Source organism: Cladophialophora bantiana (genome assembly GCF_000835475.1).
Source record: "Cladophialophora bantiana CBS 173.52 unplaced genomic scaffold supercont1.4, whole genome shotgun sequence".
Lineage (NCBI taxonomy): Eukaryota > Fungi > Ascomycota > Eurotiomycetes > Chaetothyriales > Herpotrichiellaceae > Cladophialophora > Cladophialophora bantiana.
This window is the reverse complement of record NW_015971578.1, coordinates 1,971,026-1,997,513: the sequence shown is the minus strand read 5'-3', so window position 1 is coordinate 1,997,513 and position 26,488 is coordinate 1,971,026. Positions and strand designations below refer to the sequence as shown.

Genomic DNA, 26,488 nt, shown 5'->3' with positions numbered 1-26,488 from the left:
TCCCGCCCCATGAATGGACTTGCGTGTCGCTTCCTTCTCGTGCTGTGTTTAGGATGTATGGTGGGAGGATCTGCGACTCCTACTGTATTTGTGTTCTTGGTTGTCCCATCATCTTCTCACAAGGTGAGCGTGTGTGTTGTATGGCCGAGACGGTCAGGCCTGACATATCACCACACTAGTCTGGCAGCTGTCAACCTGAACTCTTTCCCAGGTATTAAGGAGGCACCTGTCGCTTTCGATCCTTGATCTGTTAGGTCACAGTCCATCAGTGTTCACTCCAGGTTACGTGGCAAAAAGGGAATTTGAATAACAAGTGATACTCCAAAACTTGATGAAACACTTCATGTATATCACCATCTGAAGAGCTTCTATGCAAGCACCCTTCCTTGCAGAATCCGTCTTCCGGAATTCCACTGCAAGCTTCCCTCCAAGGACTACCAACCATCAATATCAGAGCCCTGGTACGACGGGCCGCAAGAGCGCAAAGAGAATGACATTCATGTCCACCTTCCCATCCCACCTCCCATCCCAGCATCAACCACATACTTGCTCAGAAGTCCAAGCTCAAACCCAACCACAACCGCGACGCAGGACAACCCAAGCGTCGACAGACACGCAATCTTCCAGCTCGACAAAGTCCCTCAAGTTCTTCCGTTCCTCAACGACAAGATCATCCTCGATTTCTTCGGCACCGAGTGATTCTATCAGAGAGGAGAGACGAGTGCGTCGCTGGGGCCGCAAAGCACTCGACGGTCTCGGAAGGGCCTTCAGCGCCTATCCTCAGGGACGTTCTGTAGGGGTCGTGTGGTACACAGGCTTCTAGGGGACTTGAATTGTTTTGTCTTTCTCAAGAGGCCAGAGAAGGTCAAATAGAGACGAGTGACGAGTCAGGATGGTGACGACAGTAGTGGAAACAGGGGCCACGGACACAGCATCCCGACAGGGATTTCGTGGTGGAAAGGGCTTTTGGAGCAAAATGGTAGACGTGATGTGCTTCAGCTGCTCGGGAAGGAGAAAGAACAAGAACAAAACGAACGGGAACCAAGTCTCTCCGCTACCGCTCGAGGATACGAAGGACATGAACTGGAGCACCTCGACTCTCGGCGTGGAAGCCGATTTTAACATGGCGGATGCAAGAGACATCCCGCTTTCCTCTATGCCATGGTTTCCTTCCTCGCCGTCGCCCGCGCTCCTGCCTTCTTCTCGAAACGGCCGCAGACGCGCAGATGCTGGATCCAGTACGTCGCCATCAGACCAGCAAAGGGGAGATCGCAGGGAAAGGAACTCCACCCTCCGTGCCTGGAGCCAGATCGATCCCCTCTATGCCGGGTGGATTGTTATATGATATTCGGATACAACAGGGTGACCTATGGCTTTTTGCTGGTCGTGCCACAAGGTCAAGCAATGTCGGTTTGCGTTGGATTACGGACCGAACTTTTCTCACACCGCGGACAGTGGGTCACGGATGATGGATGCGGTGTTCATTCCTTGATACTGTTCTCTTTGCGATCAATGAATATAAATGGTTTTGTCTCCAAGCTCCATGCAACTTCGATTCCTTTGATTCTGCGCCTCTGTGCGATCTCAAACCCCCCCGCCTAGCGCTGTTTCGATGCGACTATCGAGGTGAATGCAACATCCGCTCCCCTAGATTTTTACTCATGCAGCACTCAGCAATGCCACATCGACAAACCTTAGAGTTGATAGCGAGTACGGTAGAGAGTGGGCAATCTCCGCGATGATTTTGCCATGATCCGGAATCGAGTTTGCGAGAGGTGAGATGATGACTGAGAAAGGATGCGGTGGCAATTGTTGCGCACCAGGAATGGCATCCTCGCTATTACCGTGGCAAGATTCATGGGGTCGCAGGAGCCAAAAGGGCCTCAAGGTCCTTCCTTTCTCGTGAGTGATACAGTTCATCTATCTCCAAAGGTAGAAATGTGATGCAACATCGCTGGCCTGACTTGGTAGGCCTCTTGCTGATAGTAAGACTGTGCCTGAGGCAGATCATGCTGTCGATCTTCAATACTGTTCGCGGAGGCGCTGCTGTCATTGTCGAGAGAAAGGGGCCCCGATCCCTTCTCCTCCGAATCCTCAACTGGTCACAATGATGAAAGGCCTCCGTTTGAAGAGCTCGCGCGTCCCGAACAATGTCAACTTGTCCTCTTTGAAATGGGACCAGTATACCTTAATCACAAGCTGAAGAACATTGTCATTCGCTCCATAGCCATTGGTAGGCGCTCAAGATGATAGCTTAGCGCGCATGATTCGGCCACGTCAGGAGCTGTCACGGAATCAGAATCCGGACTAATCCACTTCATCTTGCGCCTTTTGAGTCAATCTCTTTCACGTCCACAATGGGTAAATCTAGGTCAATCACGACCGGCTTGTGAAACTTCTTGCCACCTCTATGAGGCCAATTCGACCCCATGTAAGCTGCGTTGACCATACAGGTTTCCACCCTTCCTTCTCGACCGGAAATGGCCTCTTGGTCAGACCTAGAGCTTGATGCTGGACCACCTTGACCGGTGGTGCCGAGATGTTTGACGTTCGAAGAGTGGATCGTAGAAGGGGCGGGTCTCTGTGCCTTTCCGAAGTCAGGAAAGGGAGGTGTTGGGGGAGATGGGACATTTGGGAGCGATCCGGATCTGTCTTGCTGATCTGTGCTGGCATCATCAGCAGTGCCATCGACTCCCACGCCCCGAAGTCTTGAGAGTTGTGTTGATGGGATCAGATTGCCAATGCTTCCGTCATTGCGCAAAGCTAGCGACTTGGCTCTCGATGATAGATCCACGGTGAACTGCTTCTTAGAACTCGGGTCTGGGTCCGCCCACCTTCGGACGCTCCGTTCTTTGTATCTGAGATTGGGAGAGGATAGGTCCCATGTAACGGCCTCGACACCATAGGCCTCGTGAATGTGCCCACATACAAACAATCTGGGTCGAACTCTCCACAAAGCCTCGCGGAGGATCTCGCATCCTGCCGTGCCGCGGTTCCCACATTCATCGCAGTGGAACTTGGCGGGCGTGTGCGTTACCACGACATCTGAGTCCAGAGGGATCTGATCCCATAATTGAGGGGCAGTTTCTGGGGAGTAGCCGAATGCCCAAAAGCCATGTGCTGGCGAGTATGGGGATCCAAAGATCTTGAGCAAGGACACAAGACCGTCTCCGTGATTGATGCGAACCTGCGTGGCCTCGTGGTTGAGGAAAACAAGCGAAGGGTCGGATCGGAGCAAGTCGAGGCAGCGTTGGGGATCTTCCCTTCTCTTATTGTGGAAGTAGCCTCCGTACATTTGATAGAATGGAACATCGCAAGTGACATCGTGATTCCCACAGACGACGATTTTGATCTGAAACTGGGCTTTCTTAATCCAATCAACCGTCTTCTGAAGCTCTGAATAGGTGCCTTGGTTAGTGAGGTCTCCAGCGTGGATAAGAACGTGTCCAGCCGGCAGGTGGGGAGTCTGATTGTGAGTATCAGATATACAAACAATACGCGTCCGTCTAGTAGTCATCCTTGATCATAACGATGTCTCGTCGGAGAAGGAAAAGCATAGAGAGCAGGAGGACTTTTTCCTTTTTCTCTCTTCGGATCAAATGCGCCCACTAGGCAGCTGCGAGTGACTCACTGCGCAATCTGAGAATGGCTCTCGACGTCCTATTTGGTCATGGCGCTGCGCAGCCTTCTGCCATTTTTGCATCGCCAGCCGATTCTCAGAGTATTTCTCTCGGTGCAGTTCTCTTTCCACAATACCTCGTCCACTTCACGACGAAACCGAAAGGATCGGCTGAGTGGCGACAAGGAGGGGCAATTGCATGGGGGTGACTTTCGTTCCTTGCATTAGTTCCTCGCTGAAGAGCCCGCATATCCGAAGCCCAACCGAGCAAGAACGGAGAGTGAATGTTGCTTACGGCAAGGCAGGTTTTGATGAACTGCTGATCAGAGTGCATGAGCAGGGAACAGTAACATATGAGTCTTATTGTATGAGACTCTTGACAAGGGATCAATGGGATTGTGCCGACGGGGAATCAGTGAGTGCCAACTCTGGAGATGTGATGAGTTTGGATCGTGCAACAAAGAGCGAAGAGCGGAGACACAATCAATAGGGGGTTGTTTGGGCCTCTTGGGGGCAAGCCTCGGACTCCCAAGCCTGGAGGGTCGGTCTCAGGCGCTTGGCTTTAACTGGTAATGGCGCCTGTGCCCGAAGCTTTAGTGCCCGTTGGACCGGGAGATCAGGCCTGGACAAGGATTTAGCGGGTCGAATCATGGCCAGCGCAGTCCGTGCCCCTTTCCCGCACAACAAAGACGCGACGCTCGCGCAGCAGCACCAGCAGGCCACTACAGAGCACAGCACCAAGCGCAGCAACTCTTCTGAGATGTCACACTTCCATCACAAATCTTCCGACGCGTGCTAGTTGCTGGGGGACAAGCCTAGACGAGCGAGAGGGAGGCAGCTCACGCAGGCTTGCAAGCTCACGGGCCAGACTCCTCCCTCCCCCATAGATTAAGAAGTAGCTATCCCGTAGAAAAAACTGCAAGCTTCTCTCTTTCCCATGGCATGGAGATTCCGTGCCCTCTGGTGAAATGGACAAAGAGAAACAAGTGCTGAAGGTGCCGATGTAGGGGATTTCACCATCCACAAGCGAGACGGGGCTAGCAAGGATTGGATGATCCATGGATCAAATGAGCCTCTGCCAGAGCACATGGATGACACGCTCACCACGACCACGACCACCAAACCCTCAACCTCACCTTCACCCTCATCTTCACTCCCACCCCAGATCTCGACGTTTCCTCCCCATCAGCATCAGCATCAGCATCGTCGTTCTCTGCCATATTGTACTCTAGATGCCCCGGGCACACGCCATGGTCTTGATGCTCGCACCGCAGCCGTGTTCCCACCGCGCTCTCCCTATCCCCATTTCTATCCGGCCCGCATTGCAGACGCCAACCATGACTTGACGTTTTCTCGACCTCCGCTCCGCAAGAAACCCAAACTATCCTCCAATGCCCTCGATTCTAATTCAGCATCCGTGCCACAGCCGCCCTCTGGAATGCGCAAGCCAGGAGGCATCTCAAAAACCCTGAGTGTTCCCTCGTTCAACATCTCCCTCGACCCCGATCCGAACGACAACCGACCCTCTTCGTCCTCTGGAATCAGCCAGCCCTCCACCCCTTTACATCGAACAAACTCCCACACGCTCCAACGATCCCCTTCGCAAAAGAGACCTCCTGCCTCACATAGCAGCTACGGCGTCGAGACCATCTGTGGCCCTCCTCCGTCTTACAGCACTCAACGAACGCTATCGCAAGACCGCATCCGACTGGATCGAAATCCGTCCACGAGATCTACAAACGACACAACGCGCGATTTGTCCCCTTCCAAGGCCAATGAACTTCCCTCAGCCGCCGAGTCTAGTCCAGCGCAAGCGTCGCCCGTGAAGCCAAACCAGACCCCGTCGACGACCGAGTCTTCGACCGACGAGGCCACCACTGTAGAAGCATCTAGCCCAGAGACCGCAGATACAGAAAGTGTGCTTACTCCCAACTCTACCATGAGTAAAGAACAAGCTGCCGCTGTGAACCTAACCAATCTGCAAGAAACGGAGAACTCGGAACCGAGACTACTGAAACCCATAAGTTTAGACGATGACAGCAAAGGTTCGAGTAGCGATGAGAAGAAAAGCGAAGATCTGTTCTTGAATATTGCAAGGACCGACGCGCCTCGAGGGGTTCAAGTGCAATCTAAACTTGACAAGAGACGGTCGAGGGTTTCACTTCCTTTCTTCTCAAGTACCCGGCCTTCCACCGGCTATAAATCTTCTCCCATACAGGAGAGATTTGACACTTCGAGCGTGGCCGGCCGATCAGAGGCACTGAATTACTACAGCAAGCGATCTTCCCTCGGGCAACATGTGCCGGGTGCACTTTCGCGGACGTATGCCCAGGAAGGATCGGTGCGAGATGGGGCTCTTGACGCGCAGAGCTCTCATCCCGCGGATTTGCCTCGAAGGGCCACATCGAGACGATATTCCACTGCAAATTCGAACACTAACACCAATACCGAACCGATACGTACGTTTTCACGCCCTAGCACCGCTCGAAACAGCGGCCGCTTAGTCTCGGAGTCTGGCTTTCTGGATCGCCCCCGCGTACCCGATCACAATGCCACCGAGTCAACGATCTCCACAACTGCTCCTTCGACGGTTTGGGACGAGCTAGATGACCTCAAATCGAGGATTAGAAAGCTGGAGCTTACAGGGAAGCTCCCGCCGTCCTCGGCTGCGGCAATGACGACGTCAGAGAGACCAAAGACCGCCACAACGGCGGCGACGACCATGTCGTCCTCTCCAAAACATAAACCGGCAGTGGCCCAATTGCAATCCGCGATCGAAGGGATTCCGTCTAACATCCACCCGAATCTCCATGAGGCACTTGGTAATGCCAAAGCTGCCCTCAGTAACGACGTTTATCAGAAGCTACAAGCAACGGCTCAGGATGCTTTGCAATTGTCCATGATGATGAACCCAGAGGGGCATAGCGGCGCGGCCAGTACCCTTGGGATATCGTCGGTCTCGGAACGTCAGATACGTCGACGAACGGAAAGCATGTGCAGAAGCCTGACGGAGCTGGCCATAGCAATCCTAGCAGACCACAAACAGCCTCCTCAGCCTGTAACGAGACCCGGTAGTCGCGATGCATTCCAGCCGGCATCTGCAGGACTACGGAGTCGTCGATACAGCAATGAGCCTAACGATCGACCTCCAGTCGCGTCGCGAGTCCAATCCCGCCTAGAGACCCGACGAACCAGCGCACCGCTCGGGGCCGGGTTGAACCCGCAGCCAACGTCACCCGAGAACACGTATCAAACACCTCCTACAGCCTTGCCCCAGATATCTAGCTCTTCGTCGGCACGGCTAGGACGAACTTCTACTACCTTGGTGCGTAGCAGGCGAACTCCTGGGTACAATATGGATGGCACCACGGACGACGAGGAAAGTAGTCCTTCAGTCAGACCAGTGAGCCGAGCTATGACCGAAGTGAGCACGTATCGCCAATTGGCAAGAGATCGAGCAGCGTACTCGAGAGAATACACCGCCCAGCACCCCATGCCTCAACATCCCGTCCCTGCAGCGCTTGAAACTACCAACGTGACCAGAAGTCAGCTTCCTTCCCATATCAGTACGCATCTGGTCCCGAGACGCAAATACGCTGCTCCTTCCTCGAATGTGAGCAACGTGGGTGCTCAAGAGCAGACCCCTGTGACGCCCAAAGAGCCTTGGGGTCGGATAACGATTGTCCCAGCGGCTGCATCTAGTCCGATAGAAGCAACCCCAGAGAGTCAGGTAGCCATTCGACCTTCAGGAACACGAAGAAGTCTTGGATTCACGAGTAGGATCAGCAGTGTGAGCAGTCGACTTCGAGCTGCCAAAGCAGAACGGAATGCAGCGACAAGAGAAGCCACCGAAGCACGAGGAACGAAAGATATTGCACCATTGAGGCAAGAATTGGATAATACCATGCCATTGGAAAGACAGGGCTCCGGCCAGAGCGTTGAATCTTGATGAACATGTCTCATCATCAGCTCAAATTGTATCATACTTTGTACAATGGATAACCCGGGAAGGCAGTCCTTCTCCATTGATTTTGCCGACACCAGCCGGTGAGAGCTTTTTGGCAGGTCAGGAACGAAAATAGAATGGGCTACTTGACAGTGGCAGTTGTTTTACTGATTGCTAGAACCCCGTTTCTGGATGTCGTCCCTTCTACCACTGGTCTGTACCCGTGCAAACACGTCGATTGGCAACGAGCCATGACAAGTGTCTAGGATGAAATCAAGACTCCAGTTGGAGAACCAACATGGATACCCAATAGAGATATGGACCATCTCAACGGGCAAATCATCGACGAACTCGTCCACGTGCAGATGAAATTTTCCTTCCGGTGGCCACCTACAGGACCACCAGAGCCCGCTACCATCATGCCACACCAATTGCTCGGACATGCACCTGGGATTATGACTAAAATATATCACGTTCTTGCATGCCCTCTGGCTCCCGGCTTGACTCGCTTGGCACAACAAATCCAGCATTATCCTGTCCTGAGCTGAGGGGCAGAAGGCGGTGGAAAACGTACGCCGGACAAGACGCCATCGACGATGACGCTTGAACAATTGTCGAGTGGACTCCGTCAAAGACAAGGGAGACGAAACTGAGCACCTTAAAAGCCCGCAAGAAAAGGATAAGGTGAGCGTACCTCGAGTCTAATTCGCCCCTTGGATGTCGCCATCACCAATCGAGATGGCATGTGTCTAAGGCACACTTCCTTTGTCCTCACTCTTCGGCCTTGTTTGCATATGCCCCTCTTGCGTGTGACGATATAAGGGGACGAGGCATTTCCTCCATCCTTGAAGTTTGCAGAGAATCCCCGTCTAACTCAAGGGGAAAAGTGGCTTTGGCTATCCGATTCCTTCCCTTCGGCAGAGCACTCGCTGGCATCACACGTAAGACTCTGGAAGGCAGATCCATTTCGTCTCGGAGTGTCCTGTACCTGTCGAGGTTGTGGAGAAGTGTCAGGGAACACGAAACACCAGTGACATCAAAGCTCTGCACCTTTTTGCGTGCTCGGTCCTGTCCATTATCTGTGTACAGCTGATCCCGACTGCCTGCAACCGAGCCAGTATACGACCTTGACCGGACCAAATACCTCAGTCTGCCTTCACCTCACACCAACCTGATACCCTTGGTCGTCAAGTCCAGGCTTCGAGTTTGACACGCGATATTCTGTATATATCTCGAGAGCCACCTTCTCCGACAAGTCCCAATTGGTCCGTTCAAATCATGGCAGCCTTTGCAAAGCATACCTCCAGATCGCCGCCACTACATAGTCCGGGTTCGATGGATTCGGGTTCCGGCCGATCGTCAATGGAGAGAAAGACGTCCACGTCCTCGTCTAGATCTACACAACCAACAATTCCAATCTCACCTCGCCTGTCTCCCAAAGTTCAACTCGTCCCCTATGCCCGCACTGCCAGCTTCGACATATCGCTGTCAGAGACGGAGAGAGAACTCTTAGACAAGGCCTCGACTAACTTTGATGCCCTCGACCTGTCGTCCAAGGACTTCGACTTCGAAGATATTTTCACATATGACAAGCCTCAAAAGAAACTCACCAAAGGAGTGGTCGAGGTCTCAAGGCCGACTCGAGACTACCGAGACTGGTCCTCGTTCTCCTTCTCACACTATTCGGCGGCCATGAGTGCCAGGCAAAAGGTCAACAAGGCCAAGTCAGGGATAGGGGAGCTGTACCTGAAGAATAAATCGGATGCACAAAAGTCTTAAAACAAGAATGGAAGGATGGCAAGTGAGCGCGGGAAATGGGCGATGGTTCTTGGGGACATAGACGGCGATCTCCTGGGTCTCCTGGGTCTCTGTTTCCTCGTCATTTCCCCTGTCGAAAGACGCCCGTCCGCCCTTCGACCAGACATGCAAAGGCGTTTGGATTGTATATCGGCAAACTTACAAATGAAGGGATGGGCGGTCAATCTCCTGGCGGCTTCGGGTGCGCGGCTGACTCTGGTAGCTGGGAAGCATGGTCATGACACAAAAAGTCGACGGCGTTATGGGTTCCAAAAACAAGGAAACATACCACAACAAGCGATTGGAGCTTGGACTGATGTGAATTATTTCGGGATACGGGGGTCAAACCCATTTAGGAAGAACTGGCATGATAGACACGATACTCAGTCACTTAGAGTTACAACCTGCAGAGGTTGCGCTCGCATGGATATAGGCCTGAAAATGTCAACCTCATCCGAGAAGGGAAACAAGCATGAGACTGTGAGGCCTTCTAGATCAAACCCCTTTGATGCGATTTCGCTTGAGCATGCCCTATTTTCAGCCCGCAACCACGCTTCCTTGCGAGGCACGGGGTGCCGCGTTTTGGTGTTGGCTAAATGGTGGTCAGTAACCGAGCACGAGGCCGAGAGACTAAAGGCATGGCTTCACAATGTGGTTCTAAGAATGAAATGAGAAAGAAGGCCTGACGAGTGGGAAGCTCGGCCATGCAAATGAATGTAGGTAAACTTGGAGGGATGTAAGCAGGTAGTCAGTGTGCTAGTCAGACTCCAGCTTCTGGGTGAGGTAAATATGAGGTTTCTATTGTTAATACTCGGTCCACGGACAATTATTGCGACTGGCGACGTCTGGGTCTTTTGATGATGGCGATGGGGTGAAGGATACAGTCAGCCCACCAGCCTCCAGCCTTCAGCCTCGGGGGCGTGGCGCACAGACAAGTTGACTCTGGTGCATGTAGCAATCTGAAACGCGGTGCAATCTTGCAGGTCTCATGCCGCGTGACTCGGTGGGGGGAAGTTGTCTTCGCCTTTTTCTTTGTTTCCTTCGTTGTTCTAACGAATGGATATGGAGTATGATGTTGTGCATGCAGCCAAGTGTCTGTAAATTTTTCTAGGCTGCCTTTTTGGGGGGTCATTGCATCTGACTATTGAGGTCGGAAGATGCACAAGATGCGTCTTGGAGAGTATCGGACTAGAGTGCGAGGGTAAATGGATATACATACGGAGTCCGCGCCTGTGTACAGGGACGGAATACAGGCACCTGGGCCCTTTGTAACAGTGCTATTGTGCTGGCTCTGGGAAGGCGGATGCGCGCGGCAAATTTCCAGGCTCGAGGCCAGAAATAGAAGCAAAGACGGGGGCCTCGCTAGCCCTAATGGCCGCTGGTAGGTGTCTTTGGTTGTCCTGGGGAGTCTTGGTGGCCTGGGCAATTGGCATTGTGTTTCAGGTTGGTGGCTCCCGCATGCTCCCAGCCCAATCGCTGGCTGGTTTCGTTTGGCCCCCCTTACCTCCCCCTGCCTCAACGGCACCCTTTACCTTTTCTGCCTTCCTCCCCAACCCTGACTGGCGCAAGTAATTGTGATTCGCTTCTTGTGCCCAAAAGGTGAAATCTTGTCTAGGCGCCTAGAGGAGACACCACCACAACTTGCGGGCGCTGACTGGCAGACTCGACTTTTTACTGTGGTGATACCTACTCCGACCTTGTGTGCTCCATCAATTCACCTTCAATTCAACTTCAAAGAAACCTACGACCGCTCCGTTGTCCTCCGGCCATCGATCGCACAACCTCCATACGCAGCCCATCTCCACCCCAGCTGCTTCCTCGTGGACTCGTCTACTCGGCCAGGCTCAGCTATTGCGCCATCCCGCGATCCTCCTCCTTGTTCGTTGCTGGTCGGTCAAGGCAGAGGCTCCTCGGTTCCACTCTGCGCTCGAAACTCGAGACCTTGTCCACCTCCTCTCAAATACCAACTACCCTACCGAGTCCCTGGCCTACCCTTTACCCACCACTCCTCGAAACATCAAGCCGCAACCTGTCGCAGAGTCCGCTTTCGCTCTGCCGCCAGTCCTCGGGTTCTTTGATTTGAACGAATTGCTGTCGACTAATGGTCTTTGGTCTTCCCCCTCCTTTGCGACTTCAACCTTTATTGACCTTCAGGTCGCATCCGTCTATTTCGGTTTTCCCGTTGCGCATTCACTCTATAACTTGTCGCAAGAGGAGGTAGTCTGTTGCTTGTTGCTCCCAACGGAAATCCCACAGTCCCAAATCCGTATTACAGTCTGTTACTTTGGTGGAGCCATCCTTGTCGGAGAACGGAGGAGACAAAGGAGGAAAGCCTGACTTGCTGCGCCGCACACTTTGGATACGCGCTGAAATCTGAAACTGCGGAGGAGCACGTTAAGCAGACAACCACCACCGTCCCCTCCTCCTAGGGACACTCTAGGGACCTGCTGCAGCAGGGACAAGGAAACTTCTTGCTCGTTTTGTGTCGCATGCCTTCGCCGTTATTGCGCCGCGATTGACCGTTCCGGGCACCATTAAACTCTTCTGGATTTGTTTGAGACCTCAACTTTGACCATCGTACGTCAGTACCCTCATTACTCGCTTTTGTCGTCTACCCTTTTGCAATCCATGCGGCGGTGCAATGGTTCTTCGTCGCTCCTCCGTCACCACTTGTCGTCGCAATGTTGAGAGACTCAATGGATTACCTTGCTAACAATCACCAGCGCAAGAGGTCATTTGACTTGGCCAACAACTATCAAGACGTCACGAGTACTATACGCCGCCGAGTTCGCCATGGTTCAGCTTCGATAGCTTTGCCAATAGGCCCTCTTGAATCGTCCCAATTCCCCGGCCCCTCCAGCAAGAGACGACCGCCTCTTTACCCGACCAAATACTCGAATATGCCCCCGGTCGAGGTGGGCTCGATCATGTCAACACCGTTTCCGTCCTTCATGTCAGTTGTTGGAAAACCCGATACAAGTATTTTGAAGGCTATGGAAGAGTTGACGGCCGCTCCGGAGACAATACCTGAGAGTGATACCCAAATCCTCGTGACCGACGCAAATCCTTCAACAGACTCGACTGTACAGCGCTCGGATCTCTGCTTACACCATCGCGACAGCGTCACCTCCATGGCATCCGCTTCTACGGAATCCTCACCTACGACCACCAATTCAACCTTTGATTCTCCCTTGATAACCGAATCTTCGCCCTCTTCATCTCCGGAATCGGCCTCCTCGAATGCTCCAGTGTCCCCTTTCCGGAACATAATGGCTAGACCTTCGCTAGAACAACCTCGAAACCCTCCACAGCAAAGGCAACCACCAACCAGAGAAAACACGGACGACCTTTCAACGAAGGCTTTTTTGGTGCCAGAAGTCCCTAAGAATGTGAAGAATTTGTCGCTGAATATGAGCGCGGTCGTGCTACCCCGCCCTGCGACTTCACATGGATTCGAATCTCATGCATTCTCCGCTCCAACATCGCCCTCGAAGGACACTCCGCGAACAGGGCGGAAAAAGCCGACCAATCTCACCATCCGGACTCCTGGATTTCAACAGTTGACATTCAATCGAGCATTAGACGTACCCCCAACACCCAGTTCGAGACCGTCGTTACATCATATGGCTTCTTCACCTGCCCTTGCCTCACTTGCTTCTCCTACGAAACCTCCTCCAGGAGGTCTATTCCTTCATTTGCCCACCACCGGCACTGTTCCGTCGGCCCCTGGTTCAGAGCCGAGCAATTCGGTTCAGTCGGCCAATCCCCAACTCCCGGAGCTGAAAGAGGAGGACGAATTTCACCCGCAAAAATCACGGGAAACTCAAGAGAGGGGGTATCCAAAAGGGCCTGTATTGATTTATGACAGCGGAGTCTATCTGTATCTAGAGCCAACAGCGCAGGAGGCTGGTCAATTCGACATGGTCATCAACGTGGCTAAGGAAATCAAGAACCCTTTCGAAATCGAACCACCGAAACCCGAGATAGAGCCACAGACAGCCATTTCGGAGCTGTCGTTCAAGTCGGCGTGGGAATGGCCACGATCCAACGAAATACCGACGCCTACGACTCCCCGGCCGAATCCCTTCGTTCAGCGGCAGCAACCCGAATACTTGCACGTCCCATGGGACCATAACTCGGAAATATTGGAGGATTTGTATTGCCTATGTCGGCTAATTGATGAAAGAATACAAGAAGGGAAAAAAGTCTTAATACACTGCCAGTTAGGTGTCAGTCGCTCTGCCTCATTGGTGATTGCATACGGCCTCTATAAAGGCTATCAACCGGATTTCCACTCGATGTACATGGCGGTGAAGCAGCGGAGTGAATGGGTAGGACCCAATATGAGCTTGATCTATCAGTTGACGGACTTTCGGTCAAAGGTTGTCAAAGGAGTCTATGGTGATCACTGCAACAACCCCAAACCGAGCTGGTGGAAGATACGATCGTCATGTTCTCCTGTTATGGACACGCCAGTTGCTCAACAATCTTCTTGGCGTGTCCCGCACTGGACTGATGGTGAAAGAGTGCCGGCTCCTACGGACACATTTGTCTCCGAGCCTCATGCGAAAGCGCTGCCGCCGTTGAAGCTCAACAAGGCACTACCCCCAGTGCCCCTATTTCCCAAGGATGAGCAGGCGAATGCGATAGTTACGCCAGTCAAGTTGAGCCAGATCTTGGGAGGCATTGCGCGGCAATTGCCGCAGACGACGAAAACACCGGACCCAGCACCCGTTGCTGAGGCCCGTAGTCCACCACGGCCTCAAAGTCCCCCACGGAGTGTGTCACCCAGGCCACTGCCGTTTCGCGAGCGATTCGATGCACCGCCTCCTCACCAGCAGCAGCAGCAGCCACACAATCCCTCCAAGACACCTAAACTAGGGCTCGTTACCAGCTCGCCCAAGATGGATGCTGACACGGCGGGACCCGACGGTTCGTCGCTCTTGTCACCGAGAGCCACAGAGTTCATGATATCTCCATTTGGGATTACGACTGCCGCTGACCTGGCCGTGGCTCATGGCGGTGGCAAAAAGGCGACAAGAGGAGTCTTGCTTCCACGACAAATGCAGCCTCCGGCGTCATATGCAGTGGCGGGCCAGATACCAGCACCGTTTGATCCCCGAAGTCCACACCAACAAGGTGAAGCACCCGAGATATTTCGGAACATTGATGACTTCTTGTGAGTAGAAGCTACGCATGCAGGACAGGCGGGCAAGGCATGACCTTATTCTCTTTGGATTAATGTCTGAAATAGAATGGACATTGTGGAAGTATTTTCAACATAGCATGGCGTTTTTCTGGCAATGGGAAGCCAAAGGGACAGCAAAACCATGAAGATAATGGGTCAAACATGCATGAAAAGGGGCCTCCAAGCCCAACGAAAAGGACGGTTGGGAAATACCAATTTCCAAACAAGTTGTACAACTAGTCATGACAGGAACGGATTGTGCTGTGGTTAATGCAGCAAGAAAATGGGCAGAGCTCGGATACTACGCCGTCAAAAGAGCTACGTATGAATCTGATGGGTTGGATTCGAAAGACAGCGAACAGGACCGTCTTGTTCCCAGTGAGGGATACGTTGCGATTGCATGTAGTGAGGACGAAGACATACGTGCCTTGCACAGCTGAATGAACAGCCACTGTCTGGTTCACGAGACGGTCGAATACAAATTTCATTCATAGATCACACATAGTGTTTGTCTTGTCTGAAATGGCGTCGCAGACCCTTGTTTGTCTTTGGCGACGTGCATAACAAGTAGGAGGTGGCAGCAAAGTAAGTGACCAGGCTGCGCTAAGAGAAATGCGGAGGAAGCGGCGGGCCGCCCTGGTCGACTCGGCCTTTTCCGTTTGACGTCGATTGTGGGTTGTTTTGTTCGACCTGACTGTGTATCCTCCACACTCACTGTGCCTTCGTTCAAATACTTCAATTATTAGTTGGTCTCTTCTTCTCACATGTCTCTTGGTTCTACAGAATAAATAACCTGGGCATACCACTGGCCCATCGTCGCTTAGTCGCCCTTTCCTAGCAGCCCCGCCCATGGTTCGGCAAGGCAGCCGCCTGGCCTAGCACAACGCCAAAATGGCCATGGAGCGCACTCGCATTGCGAAGGTTGTATGATCCGCTGGCTGTTGCGCGACATGCCTGGTGCCAATGAGACTGACAATGTCTCCTCCATAGGTCGACGACGTGACTCTCTCACGCCGCGGAACCCAGGTCAGCGGAACATTGCATCTGACTCCTCATCACCTCATATTCGTTCACGCCGCTCCTCCCACCGCCGACGGCAAGCCTGCCCGACCCCGAGAAAATTGGATCACATACCCCATCATTCATTTCTGTACCTTTCGGCCGAGTCCGACTGCTTCCAGACAGCCCTCGTCCATCCGTCTGCGCTGCCGCGATTTCACGTTTTATTGCTTCTACTTCAATGATGATCGGAAAGCTAGGGATGTCTACGACAGTGTCAAAGCTTGGACATGCAAGTTGAGCGGGATCGAAAAGTTGTATGCATTTTCGTATCATCCGACTGGGCCCGAAAAGGATGTCGGGGGACAAGGTTGGTCGCTGTATGATCCCATGCGTGAGTGGAGGAGAATGGGTCTCGGTGACGAGAGTCGTAAGACAAACTGGAGGATTTCCACCATCAACAAGGACTACAGTTTCTCTCCGACATATCCTGCCGTCCTCGCCGTCCCCGCCAATATCTCAGATAATACTCTGAACTACGCAGGACGATATCGATCTAGGGCGAGAATACCGGTTCTGACCTATCTTCATCCGATCAACGATTGTACCATTACCCGTTCATCTCAGCCACTTGTGGGAGTAAGAGGAAACCGAAGTATCCAGGATGAAAAGCTCGTTGCGGCAATCTTCAACACCACGAGAGCTGAACGACCACTCTCTGCCTACAACTCTCCGCCGCCGGAACGCGAGGATTCTGGATCCAATAAAGACACCAACTGCGCAGTGGTCCTGGATGGCGAAGCCCCACAGGCAGATGCCGAGGCGGTCGAAGATGCCATCATTTCCCGGTTTCGAGGTGACGATGATGCGCCGGAAGGCTCAGATGACAGAAGGCCCATGGTTTACGGAGCGCAGCAGCGAAATATGATCGTGGATGCGCGTCCCACCATCAATGCGCTGGTCATGCAGACGCAAGGCATGGGCTCCGAGGATATGAGTAATTACAAGTTTGCTACCAAAGCATATCTGGGGATCGACAATGTTCATGTCATGCGAGACAGTCTCCAAAAAGTCATCGACGCCTTCAGAGATTCCGACCTGACACCGCTGGGTCCCAATCAGGAGTTGCTGCAGAAAAGCAATTGGTTGAAACATATTGGTCTTATTCTGGATGGCTCGGGACTAATTGCCCGACAAGTAGGGCTGCAACACAGCCATGTCTTGATTCATTGCAGTGATGGCTGGGACAGAACAAGCCAACTTTCGTCTCTCAGCCAGATATGCCTCGATCCATACTACCGAACTATGGAAGGGTTCATGGTACTTGTCGAAAAAGATTGGCTGAGCTTTGGCCACATGTTCAAACATCGATCTGGATTCCTGAGCTCGGAGAAGTGGTTTCAGATCGAGAACGAGCGAATCAGCAGAGGCAGTGAAGATACGGATGGCAAGGAAGAGAAGAGCGGCCCCATGGCCACTTTCGAAAATGCCTTTCTGACTGCTAAGGGATTCTTTTCCAACACCAAAAACAACGAGTCGAGAGAGTCAATCAATGTTGACTCGGACGCAGATGCGTCTGGGAACTATGACTCGGAGTCGCAACAAGGGAGACGGATTGTGTCTGCGAGTGGGAAGAAGGAGAAAGAGAAGCCAATCACAAAGGTCAAGGAGACTTCCCCGGTTTTCCACCAATTTCTGGATGCAACATACCAACTGCTGTACCAGTATCCCACCCGATTCGAATTTAGCGAACGATTCCTGCGGCGTCTCCTCTTTCATCTCTATTCTTGCCAATATGGAACGTTTCTAGGCGACAACGAAAAGGAACGCAAAGAACTCAGACTCAGCGAGCGCACCCGGAGTGTATGGGATTATTTTCTCGCCCGCAAACCAGAGTTTCTCAACGCAAAATACGACCCAGTCATCGACGACAACGTTCGCGGCAAAGAACGCCTCATCTTTCCCAGACCCGACGAGGTGAGATGGTGGAATGAACTCTTCGGCCGCACGGACGATGAAATGAATGCCAAACCTCAACCCCTTATCAAACCCCAAAGTAATGGTGCCGGTGAGGCGGGAGTGACCGAACTATGGACGTCTGTCTCGGACGCTGGTGGATCACAAGCTGGCTACTCAACCTCTATGTCGGCGCCCGTTTCCAGGGCTAGGACCCCTGTGCTGGTGGGTGTAGAGACAAGTGAAGGGAGTGTGGGATTAACGAGCTCTCTTTCTGCGAAGTTGAGTTCGAAAATGCATGAGTCGGCGGCAGGCGGGGCGAGAATTCCTGGTCTATCTACCCCTGCTCTTGACATGTCGCGGTCGGGATCTCGGGCTGCATCGCCAATGCCGAGAGAATCTTTTTCGAGATCAAGGACGCCCGTCCCCGTTGCGCCGTCGCCGAAACCCGAATTTAAAAGTTCCAAATCGCCGCTGGACGAGGTCATGATAAAGAAAGACCGCGACGACGATGTGAAAACAAGCGACCGCCTCCGAGCCGTTAAGGACGACTCGTCTGCGTCGAATATCCTTTCTACATCAGATCAGAGCACGGTCATGATTCACCATTTCCCCGATGAGCAGCAGGCGCAGTCAGTCCCGCTCCCGGCGAGTCCAAGTCTGTCTCCTTCCGTCAAACCGCAGGAGCTGGGTCAGGATAGGGAGGGGAAGAGAGAAGCCAACCAAAAGCAAGATCAGACCACGGAAGAAAATAGAGATATCGAACGAGATGGATCTAATAGCAAGATTAGAGACCCTGCAGAGACGTTGGCGGATGATCTGGATCCCTTGGGCATCGGTGAGGCTAAAGACATTCCGATGGCGCAGCAGAGTCTGTCAATGTCTATGCGGGCGAGGAGAAGAGAGCAGATGGAGCTGTTGATGAAGTGATTCTCTCATGGCCGGGAATGCTTTTGGTGATCTTTTGGGATCATGCGGGACGAAGAAAATAAGAAGGGGGTCTCATGCACGCGAACTTTGAAGGACATACACGGCGTGGTGGTGTTCAGGATGAATCGGCCCTAGTGTGCATGATTGCGGCGCGTGCTTGGGGGGGGGTTTCGGTTCCGAGGACAAGGCGCCACAGCACAGAACGACGTTTCAGGAGAGGCAAGGAGAGAGGCAGTGCTACGGTGATAGAGCAGCTTCCTTCTATTCCGAATCACGGGCGGCCGATGCGCTTGTGTAGAAGTTTGGCCGAGCCAGAGCTTGATTGAGGCTGCCAGCCAGCATAACGTTGCAACATTGGATGGTTTATTTAGAGCATACAAGTAACGGAAACAGCCAGGCAAAGATGAACACTGAAGCAATAGAGGGAGAGTGGTTGCTTTATCACCCGTTCAAATGTTCATTCTCCTTTTGCCTGCCCATGAGGAGACGTTGCCAATTGTTCCATCCGCTTTATGCTTGCAGAGTGAGGACAAGAAGCAATAATCCAACCTGGGTAGGTCAATTTATCGATGCCCAATCGGCATGTTCTCGGGGGGAACAGTGGTGTCAACGGCTTTTCACCTTGCGTCTCATCTCGTGCAGCAAAGTGATTGAGGCCAATCATGAGAAAAGCGTTGAAGACGGCGATTCACGCCATTAGAGACTCGGTGGATGGGAAGAAGGAGAATGAGACTGTGAGTACGTCTTGCCCCCTACACGCCGCACAGGAAGGAGAAGAAAGGCGCGAAGAGAGAAGAGTGAGAGGTGAGAAGTAAGAAGAAGTGAGTAGTGTTGCGCTGGCGAGGTTGATGTCGCGAGCTTCACTTCACCTGCGCCTCCTTCTTCATCTTCTTCATCTTCATCTCGACCGCCTGATACAGCTCTCCTCCACCTCGAACCTCCACGACGGACGAACCCCTAAACCATTTTGTCCCTTTGGTCGTCGCCCCTATCAATTCTTGGGTCCCCACACAGCACTTACACTGGGGATTCCCAGCAGCTTCCACACCCTCCATGTCCGACCGCCAACAAAGTCGACCGACCCCTAAGGACGTCCTTCGATATCGCTATCAGCATGGCACCAACCTAGGAAGTATTTTTATTTTGGAGCAATGGCTGTTCGGGAGCATGTACGATCAGGGCGTTTCAGGGAGCAGTGAACTTGACGCGGTTGTTGCGTGAGTCTCCTTGTTCTGCCTCGCCCATTCCTACCTGTTTACAGTTCATTTGCTCAGATGCATTAATGCCCGTGGCCTCGATGCCACTCGCCAGAAATGGGAGGCTCACTGGGCCAACGCCCTCACCGACGCAGACCTCGATTGGCTCGCCAATGCCGCACACTGCAATTCGATTCGATTGCCAATCGGCTATTTCACATTGGGTCCAGCATTCTGTGCCAACACAGCCTTCGCTAGGGTACCTTCCCAAGTCTATGTCAACGCATGGCCCGCTGTGAAGCGCCTCGCCCAGCGATGTCTGCAACACGGCATCGGCGTCCTCATCGACCTGCACGGCGTTCCTGGCGGCGCTAATCATGAATCCCACTCGGGCACGAGCAGCGGTAAGGCCGAGCTCTGGGGGAATTCATTTAACCTTGAACTTGCTACCCGATGTCTGACGTTCGTCGCGGAAGAGACGGTTCGTGACCCACAACTAGCGGGCGTTATCGGTATCCAAGTTTGCAACGAAGCCGTATTCGATCCGCCCGGAATGTACGAGTGGTACAACGATGTCATACAACGGATAGCTGCCGTGGATGCTTCCTTACCTATCTACATCAGCGATGGATGGGATTTGAGCCGCGCGGTACGGTTCACTCGAGCATACAACAATCCCGGTACGCCGAGATGCCCGGTGTTCGTAGATACACACAAATATTGGGCCTTTGATGCAAAAGATACCTCTCGATCGCCCTATGAGATCATCGAACAAGTCAAGACAGAGCTTCATGAACTTGATTCGACTCTTGTCGGGGATGTCTTCTCCCATCAGGCCGCTGTGGCAGTATACATTGGCGAATACAGCCTCGCCTTGGCGCCGCAAACATGGAGCAGAGCCCCTTCCGATCAGAAAGATGAGCTGATGCGGCAGTTTGGACTGGCTCAGAGTCAAAGATGGCAGAGTAGAGCATCGGGGTCGGCGTTCTGGACTCTCAAGATGGACTGGATGCCTGGTTGGGACTGGGGTTTCAAAGCATCAAGCGATAGTGGACAGGTTGTGTGCCCGAAGCAGTTTACGTTTACGGTTCAACAGATAAAACTCAGGCTTGCGCAAGCGGATGAGAAGAAGAGCCAGCTTCTACACGACGCATTGAATGGGCATATCGGGTACTGGACAACCACAAGTCCAGGAGGAAAATTCGAGCATTGGCGGTACAGCGATGGCTGGGATCTAGGATGGACAGATGCCCGACAGTTCTTCGCTGCACGGTTGGAAGGACAAATTCCTTCTGCCACTGGGTCCGGTCCTAATTCCGTTTCTCCGACCGCGACATCAGCTGGAGGCATGGGCTTGGATGGCACGACTGCCAGTCATGAAGCCCCCATTATGGATGAGAACCTAACCATAGGGGCAGACATGATTGGTGCGTTGGATCTCTGGATCCTCAAGCGCATGTGTCAGGAGGGAGTTGCAGATTCACAGAAATGTCCGTTCGGTTGGGAATTCGAGCACGGCTTCCGCAAAGCTGTGAGCGATTTCCAGGGTGTTGTTTGTGCCTGAAGAGCGCAAGAACCTATAAAGGAGGTGTTGCACAGAATTCCTGGTTGTAATTGGGATATCAGACCTTTGAGCATGGGAACCGCTCTGGACACGATCTTGGGTCATCGTGCTCGACGCTGTCGGCTCGTCAGAGAAACGGCCAGACCGTCCTCTCAACACTTACAATTTAGAGCGACAGCTTCATCGCCCTCAAAGACAAATCAACGTATCGAACAGTCCTCTACCGTCTTTCCACCGCCGCGAGTCCACAGATTCTCTGCTTTATCAAGGTGATGATAGAAAATGACGCATGAACGTCCTGTTACGGCGATGCCCTCTGACGCGCTCGGATTTGGAACTCTCAGGGAACTCAGACTCTCCGCGGCTTTTCATATCCCCTCCTTCAGCTGTGCTTGCTTTTTACTGACTTACCACTGCGGGCATGAATGGAACCTACCTCCAGCAACAGGACTCACTTCGCCCGAATCTCTAGGTTCTCGGCTCTTGATGTCAATAGACACATTGCATCCTGCCTACTTACCTTCCAAGACCACTGATTCCCATTTTCTCCCAGTGCCAGTCTCTTTTCTCTGTTTAAGGCTTTCGCAAGTCTGGTCGATACGTTGTGGCTCAAGTTAGAGCCTGTCACCAGTCAGGTGGCCGATGAGAACGGGTGGTGTAGGATAGAGCTGCTTGGGGATTCGGTTTTGTATAAACGAGATAAGCAGACAGTTGGTTGTCCCCTTTGTCATGTTCCAAGCTGACTGGACTGCCGTGCAGGTTTCCTGCCATCCGCAACCATGGACAATACCATGTGGAAATTGGGAAAGTCAGATGAGGTCAAGGCGGCCGGCAGTGGCAGCAGGCTAGACTGGAGAAAAGACAGAGCAAAAGAAGAAAGGAAGAAAGGCCTGGGTGAGCTCTTGTGAACTATCGAGGTGCAGCAGAAGTGGGCTTTTAGGTGAAATCTGAGGAAGAAAAACGGAAAAACGTCTCGTTGCTGTCTACGGCAGCGATGTAAAAGGGGGATTTATGCCCTTGATCTACTGTCCCGACTTGAGCTGCTGCGATCCTCTCGTCAGCTGCCTTCAGACCTGAGCTGGCCTCCGGGACCCCTTGCATACATTGCAGGGACATATCTCATTGCCGGCGCATGTCGTGCAGTTGCAGACCTTGGCCCGGTGACAGCGGCCAGTGCGTTTCGCTTCAGACCGCAGGCCTTTCTTGTCCAGGACGTTAATCAGGTCTATGGGAAGGCGTTGCAGCCGCCTCAGTCTCTGGTCTGGAGGGCTGTTTCCTTGCTTGCTGGCCTCTGCGAGCAGCTCGACTGCTTGGATGATGGGTCGGAACCAGTGCCGAAAGTCGCCATTCCAGTTGACGGCGCCGTACGGGTTCTGTCCTCCAGCCGCACCCCCACCACCGCCACCAGCAGCAGCATCGACATGAGTGTCGGCCGAGTCCTTGAACTTCTGATAAAAGGATGCGTAGCCCAGGCACATCAGCTCGCCGCCCTTGTCGACCGTCAGGACCTCACCGATGGCGATCTGCTGGCCCTGCCACAACATGAGCGGGGGGCCGTCGTCGAGATACTGGTAGGTGCCGAACTCGTGGGCGATGCCGCTCAGCACCCTGGTCAAGTCCTTGTTCGCCTCGTCGGTGGAGAAGCGCAGAAACTGGGCCTGTCGACGCAGAATGAAGGTCCACGAGAAGAACTGGTCGACCAGAAAGGCCGTGCGGGAGAGGACGTTGTCTCGTACATGGTCGTTGTCGCCGTCATCGCCGCGCTGGAACAGGAAGATGGCGAAATTCTGATCCACAAGGTTGAACAGCCTGGACTGCAGGTTCTGGCACGCGAGCAAGAGCGGATCTCGGTATTTGGATATCAGCTTCTCAGCCTTCGTTGCGCCACCGCTGCTCGTCCGATGCCCATTTGTACCACGCCGACACGCCGGCCGTGATCAACGTGCCGGCGAAGGATATGGCAGCGATGACGACTGAGACGACGTTGCTCATTTTACTGTTCTTCTCCTTTTATTTTTGGTCTGCCTTTTCTTGGTGTTTTTCTTCCTTTTTCTTTTGGAAACAGCTTAGCTCTTTCAAGATCGTTGGAGCATCTCCAGTTCGGTAGATGAATAGATAGCCACCCTGCTTGCCTGTCTGCTTCTGGAGGCACTGATCAACGAAGTTGTGTATTTTTCTTTCCCTCTTCTGTCAGTAGCTGGGTAGCCTAAGAGAAAGGGGGGAGGGGGAATGCCAATCAACCAGTCCGTCAGTCAATTCATCAATCTGCCACTAGTCGCTAGCTGCGTAGTCGTCCTCGCTACAGAGCCTTACATGACTGCTACATACGAGGGCATGTAGGCAGGCAGCGAGAGAAGGTAGGGCTTAAGTACCAAGTATCAGAATGAAAGCATGGTTGGCTTTTTTGTGAGGAAAAAAGGAAGCGTAGGTGGTTTGTTTTGGGAGAGGGGACCATGATCTTAGACATGAGCACGAGCATCGGCTAGAATTCTATCAATGTAGCTTGCCATACCCTGCACCATGCCAATTAGAACTCGTATGTCCTCCGCATACCGGACGTCGAGATGAGTTTTGGACATTATGTATAGGGCTTGAAGGGTTGTAGGATAGGTGGCTAGCTGGCGGCGATAGCAACAGTAATACTAGCGATGGTGATGGTGATGGTAGTGATCGCAATAGTGTGGTGATGCGGCTGAACCTGACAGGGCTTGCCACTCGTCCTCGTACGTAGCTGCGGATGGCTTCTGTAAAGGGGTTTAACGGGTGTCTTCTCCCGATTGTAGACTGCATCGACGAGCTTTACCTACCACGTCCGTCGTACCGCGGTTGAAACGCCATTGTTTCGTACGAGGCCTACCGCTTGTGTCGATTGCGAGGTTTCTACTCCTATGCCGCAGAGCCTCATGTTGGCGACTAGGCTGAGACGGGAGAGTTTTTCAATATGGTGCGGCTGAAAGAAAGAAACGGTGCCTAGACCATCCATGCAGCCGGAGGTGAACGGCCACATTGAGCGTGGAGATTAGACGAGTGGCGGGTAGGCAGGCCAAACGTAAAAGAAATCTTACATGGTCTCTGGAGGTGTCCAACATCTGTTTGGCATCTTTACCTTCGCGCCATTAAATGGCGCTATCAGCCAACTTTCTCTTCGTTCCGGAATTGCAAGTCGCCCTTCGTGGACAACCGGCCATAACATTGTGTTAGAGTTTCTGATACATGTCAAGGGACAGGAACGTCCAGGTATGTACCCAAGCGCGAACAGGGATCTGTCACCCGGGGAAACGCCGACGAGCATCAAAGGAGTTATGAACAAAACGTCCCGCTCTATGCGAAGGGTGTCCTAGTCGTGGCTGCAAAATCCAAGACGAAGCACTCCATGCACATCGTGGTGGTCAAAGACAAGGCAGCAAAGGTATAGCTCAAAAAAAAAAGGAGGGTAGGGAAGACGTAAGGATTGGCTCACGGACCTACCCATGAATTTCAAGCTACCTTCCAAGCTCCTGTCGTATATCACTCAAAAACATCACCAATGAAGCTGTGCAGCTTGCCATAGCATGAGAGATTTTGATGGCGCCCTTCTTTTGCCAAGGATTCTTTGTTCACGCTCGGTCCACCCACACGCATGCAGCCGGGAAAGGGGAAGCCAGATGGCAGCACAGAGCGCCTTACCTTTCTCTGCCTCCATTGGATTTTGGCTGTGTCAAGGCAGAAGGTTGCCGCGTCCACCTCCAAGTTCGGCCATTGGTCCGATCTGTTTCAGTGAGCTTGTGAGTGGTTTGATGGATGGCGACGGCGAAGGCAATGTCGAGATAAGAATACCTGCTTCCCTTGCTTAAACCGGGCAATCCACTCACGTTCGCCTCTGAGGCCGGGGCGTTCAGCCACCAAATGGTTGTGGAGGACCCCAAGACTGTTGCCTATCCCGCCGGCTTCCCCGCAAAGGGTTCGCAAAGTCAGCCTTTCAACGTCGAAGACGATGTGGGTATCAGATATGCGGTTTTGAGAGAGCTCGCAGAGTGGCTGAAGAGGGGCGAAGAAACAACGGAGGGATGCCTGATTGATAGTGGTAGCGGCGACTTGGAAGCAATCTTCGTACTGTGAAATATTGAACAAGGTGATCGTGAGGGGAAATCACTAAGAGTGTTTGGCGATTGGCGTCGGTGGCCACCAGTGTAGAACAGGAACTCAGAAAAAGGCCCCCTGAAGATAAGGTCTCCAGACCAAATATTGTGACTGTCGGATATTCCAAGTTCCTACAAGCATGGCTTGAGATGTCCAGGCTCGGAGAATCAGGATTTTCTTCGGGATTGTTCTCAGGTATTCCCACCCTCGAAACTCGAAGACCCTCCGCGGGTGGGAGTGCTGTCGCTCCAGGGGCAGATCAACTGCGTATCCATTGTCGCAAGTGCACTGTAGTATCATGTGATGAAGGTTACAATTGCATGCTCGCCTCCACCGAGAAGTGAGAGTATCGCCGTCCAAACCATTTCGGAACCATTTCGATCCATCTCGCCATTTGCCACTACCAGGCATCTTCTCACCGTGACACAATATACTCCGAGCACAACCAACGTGGCGAGGGCGGCTTTCAACCTACTACCCACCTCGCTAGAGATTCATCTGACAGACGTTGAAGCTGTGAAGATACCATAACCGGCCAGGCGTTAACTCAGGCACGAGACTCGAGCGAGAAAAAGACCGCATCGCCCGAGGGAATAGAATTGACCAATAGACGATACCCGTGGGCTCGGTTGGACAGTCGCGCGCGAGATGAGAACTCCACATCTTACCCAATAGCCTTCATGTCCATGAATTGATGCACACGTAAACCGTGTTCTCAGCCACGAGGCAACCGCGGACATAGACCGTTAAGGGAAAGAGGGAGCAGGAAAAACGGCTTCAAGTAACGGGTATGTCGACCGGTTCGGAGTCCTGCCTGCAACAGTCTGCACAAAACAGGCATCAGCCACAGACGTGGCGAGTGAACCCGTCAAAAGCTCGACTTTGCAAATCTCGCCCTAAGCTAATTTTTGTGTGCTTTGATGGGTTGCCCTTTGGGTTGGGCTGCTTGAACACGACAGGTTGGGTCTCGAAGCCTCTGCTAGGTTGAAATGAGGCTGAAAATGATCGAGTCTCGTGGAACTTGCAGCAAGGACTCTTTGTGTCACAAACCATGCATGCCTTGGTGGCCTATTGGTCGTGTTGACCTGGGGCTTTGGAACAAAGATAACTCTCGGCTGGACGTCCTTGGGAACCGATTTGGCGCTTTGCGAAGAGAGCTTGATGCTGATAGGCT

The 26,488-nt window shown here is 52.8% G+C and overlaps 7 protein-coding genes across 7 annotated transcripts; 5 read left to right on the top strand and 2 right to left on the bottom strand.

The window, feature by feature from the left end:
* Window positions 1-2,317: 2,317 nt before the first annotated feature.
* Z519_03498 (uncharacterized protein) lies at window positions 2,318-3,517 on the bottom strand (the record flags this gene model as incomplete). The annotated part of the gene is made up of 1 exon (XM_016761248.1): window positions 2,318-3,517. The coding sequence occupies one exon, from the start codon at window positions 3,515-3,517 to the stop codon at window positions 2,318-2,320; it is 1,200 nt and encodes a 399-aa protein (XP_016623098.1).
* A 1,189-nt stretch (window positions 3,518-4,706) lies between these two features.
* Z519_03497 (uncharacterized protein) lies at window positions 4,707-7,568 on the top strand (the record flags this gene model as incomplete). The annotated part of the gene is made up of 1 exon (XM_016761247.1): window positions 4,707-7,568. The coding sequence occupies one exon, from the start codon at window positions 4,707-4,709 to the stop codon at window positions 7,566-7,568; it is 2,862 nt and encodes a 953-aa protein (XP_016623097.1).
* Window positions 7,569-8,843: 1,275 nt separating this feature from the next.
* On the top strand, window positions 8,844-9,344 carry Z519_03496 (uncharacterized protein; the record flags this gene model as incomplete). The annotated part of the gene is made up of 1 exon (XM_016761246.1): window positions 8,844-9,344. The coding sequence occupies one exon, from the start codon at window positions 8,844-8,846 to the stop codon at window positions 9,342-9,344; it is 501 nt and encodes a 166-aa protein (XP_016623096.1).
* Window positions 9,345-12,043: 2,699 nt separating this feature from the next.
* On the top strand, window positions 12,044-14,545 carry Z519_03495 (uncharacterized protein; the record flags this gene model as incomplete). The annotated part of the gene is made up of 1 exon (XM_016761245.1): window positions 12,044-14,545. One exon carries the CDS (start codon window positions 12,044-12,046, stop codon window positions 14,543-14,545), a length of 2,502 nt encoding a protein of 833 aa, XP_016623095.1.
* An 896-nt stretch (window positions 14,546-15,441) lies between these two features.
* On the top strand, window positions 15,442-18,435 carry Z519_03494 (uncharacterized protein; the record flags this gene model as incomplete). The annotated part of the gene is made up of 2 exons (XM_016761244.1): window positions 15,442-15,474; window positions 15,541-18,435. 2 exons carry the CDS (start codon window positions 15,442-15,444, stop codon window positions 18,433-18,435), a joined length of 2,928 nt encoding a protein of 975 aa, XP_016623094.1.
* A 1,053-nt stretch (window positions 18,436-19,488) lies between these two features.
* On the top strand, window positions 19,489-21,195 carry Z519_03493 (uncharacterized protein; the record flags this gene model as incomplete). The annotated part of the gene is made up of 2 exons (XM_016761243.1): window positions 19,489-19,652; window positions 19,710-21,195. 2 exons carry the CDS (start codon window positions 19,489-19,491, stop codon window positions 21,193-21,195), a joined length of 1,650 nt encoding a protein of 549 aa, XP_016623093.1.
* A 1,022-nt stretch (window positions 21,196-22,217) lies between these two features.
* Z519_03492 (uncharacterized protein) lies at window positions 22,218-23,187 on the bottom strand (the record flags this gene model as incomplete). The annotated part of the gene is made up of 3 exons (XM_016761242.1): window positions 22,218-22,238; window positions 22,299-23,004; window positions 23,111-23,187. 3 exons carry the CDS (start codon window positions 23,185-23,187, stop codon window positions 22,218-22,220), a joined length of 804 nt encoding a protein of 267 aa, XP_016623092.1.
* Window positions 23,188-26,488: the final 3,301 nt, after the last annotated feature.